Here is a 9,949-nt window from a genome sequence, read left to right as displayed (position 1 = left end):
TTATTTAATTAAATAAAAATTATTTAGTGCATTACTACCATTAGTATAAAAACAGAAGGCTTAAATGTCATTGACAATCCACAGCAAGAAAAAAAAGACTGGGTAAGTTCTTTATTTCTTGCTTTTCATGTTTATTCTTTATTTATTATTATAGAAGTAACTAAAATTAAAAAATAGTTAAAGTTAGATTATGTAAAATAAATAATAATACAATAAAAATATTTCATGAAGCATGCATGCAAGTAGCTTGGAGTAGCTTGTTGATAATGTAATTCGAAAGCATAATGTGAATTGCACATTTCCCAACTGATTTACAACATATAATGGCGTAAGTAGTAGTTAGACACGGTCCACAGAGCAAAAATTTAAATATGAACAGATGTATACTGATACAAGTTTAAAGCCACTTAGGACAAACAAATGTAGTTTCACGCTACACTTGAAGTCATTCTATAAAGAATAAAAGGGTAATTTTGATTTATTTCGATTTTTTTTATGGTTATGAGGTCAGTAAAAACTGACCAACCTTGTATAAAGTTAGGGTAGAGAAAATTACAGATAAAATATAGTTTTACTGAAAACAAACATTCGAAATGTATTTAAGAGGTTTTAGAGATTACACAAATGAAATTTTATATTTTTGAGATGAAGAAAAGTATTTTTAATCTTAACATGAAAATCACTTTCCACACAGACAATTCAAAACAAATACTCGATATATTCAAGGACAAATCTATTTTTAGTTTATTAAAGATACTTCACTAAAAAAATATGATTTTTGTACGTAAAAGACTTATAATGTATACTGAAAACTGCAAAATTTCATAAAGATATACACACTATATTAAAAGTTAGTAGTATGAAATCTGTAAAGACTTTGCACGAGTACAGAGAGGTCACATTTGTTGGTCAAATTGACCAAGCCCATGTTGAGAGAATTAAAGGCATATATGTCTGATCAACAACACCTGCAAGAAAGGAAGAGAAGGAAACAGGTCTTGAGGAAGAGATGGTATAAGCAACATTAAGACAAAGGTTCAAAAGAAGGACAGGAAAGGCATAAGGGACCACAATGTGATCCCAATTAGGCAAATCAAAGAATGTGGAGGATGCATGACTCAAAACAAGCAGCAAAGGGATGGAAATGACAGGGAAAAATAAAATCTTCACCTGGTTGTTTGACAAAGGCTTGTCCATTTCTACTGTGTGGCCTTGTTGAACACCTTCCTTTTCTCCAGGGTTCATCTAAATAGGGAAGGATAGAGACCAGAGGCAGAAGGTATACCATTGCCTGTGGTAAATGAACAAGGAAAACTGTCTAATGGATCAGGAAAGGAAAGATTCAATAAGTGGAGTCAGTCTCTGGTCTGAGACAATGGACCCGATAAAAGCCATGCATGAAGAAAGAATGTGAAGACACCTAGATGAACAATGTCTGACTAAGGTTACAGAATAGGAACAGACAGAGGTAAGGGTAGGGAAGGTTGTACAAGGAAGGGTCAAAGCAGTGGGAACTAAGGTTGTGCCAGACAAAGATGAGCCACTAATAGGACGAGACCCGGAATGGTTTGGAATAAGGATAAAACTCTAGAGATGAGTTGAAGAGGAGGGTAAGCACAAATGTGAAGACACCTCCAATTTTGACAATGCGAAAATCCCCAAAGTTAGTGGGTGAAGAACAGGAGACCAAAGGGAAGGAAGGTTGGCATTCCAGTGAGTGGTAAAGGCATATATAAGGTGTCTCCAGCTGAGAAAACACCCACTCAAAGACCTGTGGATCGAAGGACCACTCTATGAAGAAAACTTTGTTGGAAGGAGACAAATGATCCCCCATCAGATTTAGGAAGGCACAAAATAAGGCAAGCTAAGTCCACAATGTAGTGACTATGGGCCCAGAAAAGATATCCAGGATCTGAAAGCACAGAGACCTAGAATTGGTACTCCCTGGCTCTGTGATATAAATGACTACTGTGGAGATGTCAGAATATATCCTAACCACCCCCACCCTTGTAGGAGAGGAAGGAAGTGGAACAAAGCTCAACTAACCACCAAAGGCTCAAGAATGGTAATATGGAGAGAAGACTCATTGATTGACCAGATACCAGAAAACTCCTGAGAGTTATGGTAAGACTAAACATTGAAACAAATTTATTATTATGTATTTATTTTTAATATGAACGTTGTTTGGATTGAATTTGTATTTAGAAATATGCGTGACTTGTAGTATCAGATATGTGTTGTGTATAACGAATTTGTTATGTATTTATTTTAATGTCAACGTTTGTTTTGAATAAGTTTATATTTGTGGGCGTGTCTAGCTTACCGTGTTATTTATGTATGGCGAAACTAACGCCAATTCTCCAAGATTATAGAATATTTGTGAACACAAAGAATCAATAATATATCCATTTCCATATCCGGTATTATTAGAAGGTTCTAGAAAATGTGTCTCGCCTATAAAAACAGCAGGGCATCGTGCCAACAGATAACAGAGAAGAGAAACGTCTACTATGAAACCATTATAACCGTGTAAGCTATAAACTGTGATTTTGCTAACCCTTACCAACTGGAAAATATATGACATTTGACCAGGAACAGTTATAAATTTCATACGTCAGTGAATTCCCATCAAACTTTAATATCTTTCCAAGAATATTACTAATTTCTCATCGGACATTAGTGATTTTATGAAAATATTATCTTACTTCAACGGTCCAACAATTCAGTGCCTGACAAAGCTAGCTAGCTTCCCAACAATTATATGTACATACAACTCGCTGGATATCAAGGAGACTCTGAACTGTAATAATTAATCACAATAGTTGCTATTGTAAATCATAGTGTTGTAAATATATATTAAAATGTATTTGTGTCAAAACAAAAATGGTGTGAATCAATCTTGTTGGTAAATAGCATGAATTAAATAAAATACCACCATATTTCTAAACACTAAATCCAGGGTACGTTTCAACTATTAAAAGTTAAATTATTTAATGCGGCTTTGGATTATTTCAAATTCTCAATACGTAACAAGATGCATAAGTGAACAGAAGTAAATCCAGATGAGGTGGGATATGTGGCACCCCCACTGTGGTGCCAGAAAAAGATAGTCCAAATAGTCTTTTCATTGATTGTATTCTTCCTCAGAAACATTGTCACATTGAAAAGAAGAAGAAATTGCCAGCCAAACATATGAATCTAGCTCCCTGTAAATAAAAGCCTGTACCTCCTCTGCAGTTAAAGTCGACCCCATTTCTTGGGAAGTCGTACCAGTAACGTTTTCTTCAGCAACGGGAATTTCCATAGTCGATACATTGATCACAAATTCATACCAAGATCTCTTATAATCGGTAACAAGAAATAAATGCAAAAAAGAAAATGTTAAAACAGATGAATGCAAACACAGTAAAATAAAACTGCTGAAAAAAAGTTTAAATAGCAAAGAAGCACATTCATAAATGGTAACCACATGTGAAAAAAAAACACGTTTAAACCATGCTGTGCCAATCAAAAAAGTGAATATTGAGCAGAAATAGCAGAGAGAGCTAGCTGTGCAAATATAGATGGCACAATACTATTAGTGGAGAGTAGTCACATGATATATACATGTTCATAAATGATGCAAAATTGGTGGGGTATATAGACTGGTGCACTGATGGTGAAAATTTTTTAGCAATGCTTAGAGGGCAGAAAAAGATTGAGATAACTTTGTGTGCGAAAGGCAAGACCATATCGGAAATATTAATTTGTAAAAAACTTCACCCAAAAGTGAAATTCACTTTTCTGTTGTTGGTTTTTAAAATTATTTATTGCCTAGATGTCTGTTTGTAGTTAAGCATAAAGCTACACAAAGCGCTATCTGTGCTCTGCCCACCACGGGTATCAAAACCCAGATTCTAGCATTATAAGTCCACAGACATACCGCTGGGACATTGGGGGGCACCCAAATGTCAAAACTGTAAAAATATTTCAAATGTATACTGAATACATTATAAAATACAACTTTACTTATGTAATCAGTTGCACAGAAAATGTAATTCTAGCAATTACTTAATATACTCTAGTATTTGTGCTACACATAATTTGCTAATGGTCCTATTTTTAACTATCCAACAAAATTTCCTAAGATTAATATAAAACAATCTAATAAAAATAAACAAATATGGAACAAAGTATATTTAATTCTATATATTCAAGTTCATTAACTTAATAGGATCCTCTAATTCTTGTTGGCATAATTTCTTTAAAAAAAACATGAAGCACAAGAAGTACATTAGTAACTAAATAACTACTAGCTAATTTTTCAATCATTAGTTTATTATGCAATTTGTATATGTATTAATGTTCAAAGTTACCTGCTTATAGCTTTCAGTTGTTCTACAAGAACTAAAGTTTTTTTTCACAGGGGAAGATTTTGTATTGCATGAATATTTTTGAGGGGAAGATTTCAAAGGATCCACTCTACCACTGCTGGTTATCCATAACTCAGGATCACTTGGGCTCAGAATTTCATATTCCTCACTAGTGGCAATGGATTCTGAGCTCTGACTAAAATTGTCTTCCATAGTAGCCTAAAAATAAGGATTTTATTTCATTACAAGTGGAACACCATATATAAAAATAAACCAAAACGAAAAAAATCCTCATCTTTTAAAGCAACATAAAATTTTAGATATATCAATCATCAAACACTCCGTTTTACATAGTGCCATAGAATGCCACATAAATTTCAAAACAGTACACTAAAAAAAATTACAGATGCTGAATTGATGCTATTCAAATTATAATTAATGCCTAAGGCTTTTTTTCCCTCATTTTTAGTTAATTAAGCAAGTTCAACCTTAATGACTAAAAAAGTCCTTTCCATTATTATAAGTGGAATACTGACAATTCAAAAACATTGCATAAACTTAGCAACTGCTTTTAAAATTTCAGTGCAAACCAAGTTTATTCGTAATTTGCAAATTAAAGTTATGTTATATATAAAATGTGTTCATATACACCATGCATACACGTGTGTGTATATATACATTACACACATGTACATATATACATAAAAGTTCAAAAGACAGCCCAAACACTTATTAATAAATAAATAAAAACAAAAATCCAATTTTGAATTATCAACTTTTATCGTAGATTGAAAATAAATAGCACTTTGAGTACCTCAGTTTTTTAGATTGAATACGTCTTTAGTCTTCCTTTACAATTGCTTATAGCATTCCTAATTATGGATACCAAAGAGTACTAAAGTAACTACCACAAATCAAATGTAGCTTTTCTCACCCTAATTTTTTAAATTGAATTGAAATAGCATTACACTCCACATCATACAGTAAACAAGTCCATGTCTTTTTAGTTCTCCTATATTAAAAACAAAACTATGTTGAAGGCCAAGTCTAAATTAGGAACAATAAAGCTTACCCATATTTCCTCTGACATTCAAATTTCTATTTTCTTATTTATCATTTCATTACTCAAACAGAAGTTCTATGCATAATCTATTCAAACCACTAATATTCTTAAATACTCACATCTAGCTCACTGGTTCTCCAGAAAAAAGAAGTCCAAGCATCACAGCCAGTATTTGTGACTCACACTTTGAACCCAGAGCAAGTGATGAGAAAAATCTGAAAAAATGCATAAATTTAGTACACTAATGCATTAATATAAAAAAAATGATTTGATATAGTAGATTCAGAAACCATTACATTATGAAAAATAACCCTAATTTCAAATCAAAAATAAAAAGGACAGCATCACGATGATTTCTTGAAAAGCTATTTATCATAACAAGTGTCTTGAAGTCTGGCATACAGACACAATTCATATAACAATTTCAATCTCCAAAATACATAACGTCTTATGTAATGATGTTCTGTTATCCAGAAAAAATATATAATACTCAGTGTTTAATCACTGATTTTCTTTCTATGGACTGCTATTTTTGTTGGGTGTTTTTTGCAACTTCACTCAAGTGAATTAGAATATTTAGGAATCTGGACTGGTCTTGAGCTTAGCATCTTTAGTTCACACAACTTTAGTTCAGTTATATGACACACATTCCAAACAAAAAAGTACTCTATCATGACAAACAAAATATCAACAGCAAATTATTTTTAAAAGTAATAATTTTACTGGGGTCGATTTACTCAATAGAAACTTAACTATCATTGTTTATGGATAAGTAACTTTCCCAGTGCCAGGTTTATTTTCAGATGCACAATAAAAAACACACACACACTTAAGTATTTCATTACTTTTATGAAACTGGAAAATTTGAAAAGGAATATCTCTCTTCATGGTGATACAGGATTCCAAACTCTAATGACAATGCTCTAACGGGCAACATACATGCCCATGGCAGTGAGAGAGTTAGTGTGTGTGACGGATCACTTTATGTTTCATGGTTTATACACTTTTATTTTGTAATTATTTTTTTGAACCATCTCCAAAATCAAGACTGATACTTCATACACACACACATATATGTAATAATATTTGTCATAAAGTAAAAATATTTGTTTCCTATCCTATGAATGTTTCTAAATATAGTATATAACAACAAACGAGCACATTCGTTTTAGTAAACATTTTCAAGCGTATCATTTATACCAAGTATATCCTAATTAAAATATCTGCTAAGATTTAAGGATGAACATAAAAAAAGATCAAGGTGATGGAAAGTTATTTAGCCTATTAATATCACCCTTCCACCCACCAAGGCAAAACCAAACTAAATATGATACTTTATACCCATACATACTTAACCAACAAACTTACACAAATCTGAACTTTATGTGCAGTATGCACCACAGTACCAGGAAAATTAATACTTTACCAGGTAAAATTATAACATTAAGTCTGTAATAAGAACAAGAGGAAGATCTCAATAGCCACAGCAGTTGAAATTCTTTTAGGCAGGATTAAAGTAAATTATTCTATGAGACCTTATTTTCCTTTTTATTAGCTATATTTTTGTGCATCAGCAATACCAAACATGGGGCACACTTATACCCATTTCAATTTTATTACTCGTCAGGATCTCTATCAGCCTACCCTCAAATTGAAATTATTTTAGGCAGGATTATAGTAAATCAATCCACAAGAGCTTGGACATGGTCAAATGCATCAATCCAAAGGGTTTAACCATCTAAGTCCAAAACTGTACTTAGATCTCAAATCAGTCAAGAGATGATGGAGCTACGAGCTAAATGTTTATACTTGTAAAAAAAAACAAAAAAAAACTAGAAGCTGTTCTATGAGCCACCATGCTGCACCTAAAAAACAAACTATATTTAAAAATGAGGCATTTTCTTTAGTCAGAAACAAGTATGTATCATATATATTGATGGAAGAGTAAAGTAGCTAAAAAAATTTAACTTATGTTGCATGAATATACTTGATCAGAATAAAAAGTAAAAACATACTTTCAACTATATACTGGAAGTATGAATACATTTCATTAGAATGTCTTACTCTTAGCTAGATAAATGGAAATAGTTACATTTCCAACAGTGTGGCAATATATGTAACAATTATGAAAATATATGTGAATTGTCAAGTATAATTTATTTGTAATTGTAGGGAAAAATAAATACATTTACTCAAACTAGAAAATAAAGTACTGAAGTATAAGAAACATGTTGTGAAGTCTAAAAGCTAATTATGTACTGATTTTTGCAATCTGTTATTAAATAGCCTTGTGTATATTCAATTTTAACTTTAAGGCTTTCATAAAATTTGCACCTTCCCTTGACCTGCCTAAGTCTATTCCTATGTGACAACTTTCTAAATTTTTAAACTTGAAAATTAAAATTAACATTTAATTTTTAGCCCTAGGCTAAAGTAAGTTACTAAACAGAATCTAAGTTCCTAATATTTATCTTATTGTTAGCATTAGAAGTAGAACTGAAAACGAACTACTATTAGTATTACTAAAGTTAGTGCTTTGATTTTTTTTTTTAGACAGCTTACAATTTACACTACAGCCACTTAATTGATACTTGAATTTAAATATAAATTATAATTTTGTAACTTATAAAATTAAGTTTTTCTTTTTTTTGCATCCTACAGGTTACACTATAGCCAGTTAAAATTAACTTTAATTTAAATATAAATTATAATATTGTTACATAAAATTAAAAATAAAAGTTACATAATCTTACCAGATTAAGAGCGACGACAGTAAACTCATACGCTAAACAGACTATATTTTATAATATAGTAATTAGTATAGTTCAGCTTAAAGCTAAAAGTAAGTTAAATAACTTTAAATTTCATGATCCCCGAGGCGTTCGTTTCCAAAATCTAGTGCAAAACACGGCACTAAATTATTATCTTAATGCTACGGTTTTAACATTTAAGATTTGAATTTAAAATAAATAGACAAGTCTTCTACTGTCCTAGTTCTATAATTTGAAAACTTTAAAATTAATACTATAACACGAAGAGTTCTTTTTCAACCCTACCTTATTTTTAACTTCTAGTCTAATGTTCTAGGACCAGCGAGTAAGTTAGAGCCCTCACCAGGTCAAGTGAACACACTAAATAAACATCTTTTTAAATAAACACAACAAACGTTAGCCCTGGATTATACGTTGTATTCGCAATACTAAACGATTTAGTTTAAGAACAATTAATAATTCTATCAGTCATGACTAAAATCAAATGATTGTAGGAACTAATGATAATGCGCAATAGTCCCAATACACAAAAACAAAATATGACAGACTGCGGAGAAACCTTTTATTAATTTATTACTTTTCACCCAAAATATCATCCTCTTTCATTATTTGTACATAACCCGAGTTAAAGAAATAAATGCCCAAGTTTCTAACTTTGAAACCTATTTATAAAAACGAAAAGGTGAGTGAGAAAAACAACTTCTGCGCTTATACGCCCAGTAAAAATATTTTATCACATTTTTCATTCCCAATTTGCATTTCATGTTCTGCTTTTAGTTCCAGGTAAAAGAAATGAAAAATCATAAAACAAGAATTTTTGTTATTGAATCAGATCAAATCCCTATATATTCCCTTACGATAATACTGAATGGTTTAAAAAATATAGTAAAGTCTATGAAAAATACTATTTGTTTTTGTTTTTTTAAGAATTTGAAAAACTTATAATATTACTGTTTATTTAGGACATCATATAATTTGTTCACGTAATCTCAACCAAGCAGAGACCTGCAAAACATTTCCGGCCAAATTAGTATTGTTACGACAGTGGCAGTCACGTGACACTGGTAACACGTCATGATATTCTCGCAGGATCGGGGAACATCACAAATAATCCAGTATGTGCTAGGCGCCCTCTATTCTTGTATATAAGTGCGCCGGTTAACGTGAGACGAGATCAATCGGAATAGAATTGAAGACATGCAGAGACAGAGACGGAAAATTGAGTCAAGCGCGGTAGTAAGTAAAGTGTGTGAATCGTTCATTGTAAATTATAGCGTGTGTTTAAGTTAAGCTGACTGTGGAAATTAAGTGTATTGCAAAGTTGAATTGAGAAAGAATAAACTAGTTTTATTTAAGAATGGACTTGTATTGCTGACGTTTCTCGGAAAGAATTTCTACGGAAAATTAACAAACGACCAGAGACATAACAAATTGGTGTCAGAAGTGGGATAAAAAAAAAGAAGATGGAAACGAGAAGCAGCAAATCAAACTACAGCTTAGCAGATTTAATGGCAGCAATACAAGAACAGCAAAAGAAACAAGAAGAGAGATTACAGCAGTTGTTGGAGGAAAAAGAAAAGAAACAAGAAGAGAAATTACAGCAGTTGTTGGAGGAAAAAGAAAAGAAACAAGAAGAACGAGAAAATAAACAAGAAGAGAGATTACAGCAGTTGTTGGTGGAAAAAGAAATAAACAAGAAGAGAAATTACAGCAGTTGTTGGAGGAAAAGAAAAGAAACAAGAAGAGAAATTATAGCAGTGGCA

General features: G+C 31.8%; 1 protein-coding gene across 1 annotated transcript in view; it reads right to left on the bottom strand.

Moving 5' to 3' along the window:
- The window catches only part of LOC106473220 (rab GTPase-activating protein 1-like), a 51,439-nt gene extending 44,386 nt beyond the window's left edge, over positions 1-7,053 (bottom strand). The window contains exons 1-3 of the mRNA XM_022401698.1: positions 6,261-7,053; positions 5,535-5,630; positions 4,356-4,571 (exon numbers count right to left, since the gene is read on the bottom strand). Of these exons, the coding sequence (XP_022257406.1) occupies positions 4,356-4,565 (210 nt within the window). The 5' untranslated portion in view covers positions 4,566-4,571; positions 5,535-5,630; positions 6,261-7,053. The remainder of the gene's footprint in view (positions 1-4,355; positions 4,572-5,534; positions 5,631-6,260) is intronic.
- Between the last annotated feature and the right edge of the window lie 2,896 nt (positions 7,054-9,949).

The sequence above is a fragment of the Limulus polyphemus genome, unplaced genomic scaffold (genome assembly GCF_000517525.1).
Source record: "Limulus polyphemus unplaced genomic scaffold, Limulus_polyphemus-2.1.2 Scaffold5984, whole genome shotgun sequence".
Taxonomy (NCBI): domain Eukaryota; kingdom Metazoa; phylum Arthropoda; class Merostomata; order Xiphosura; family Limulidae; genus Limulus; species Limulus polyphemus.
Note: the sequence above shows the minus strand (reverse complement) of the source record. Positions and strands in the feature narration are given on the sequence as shown.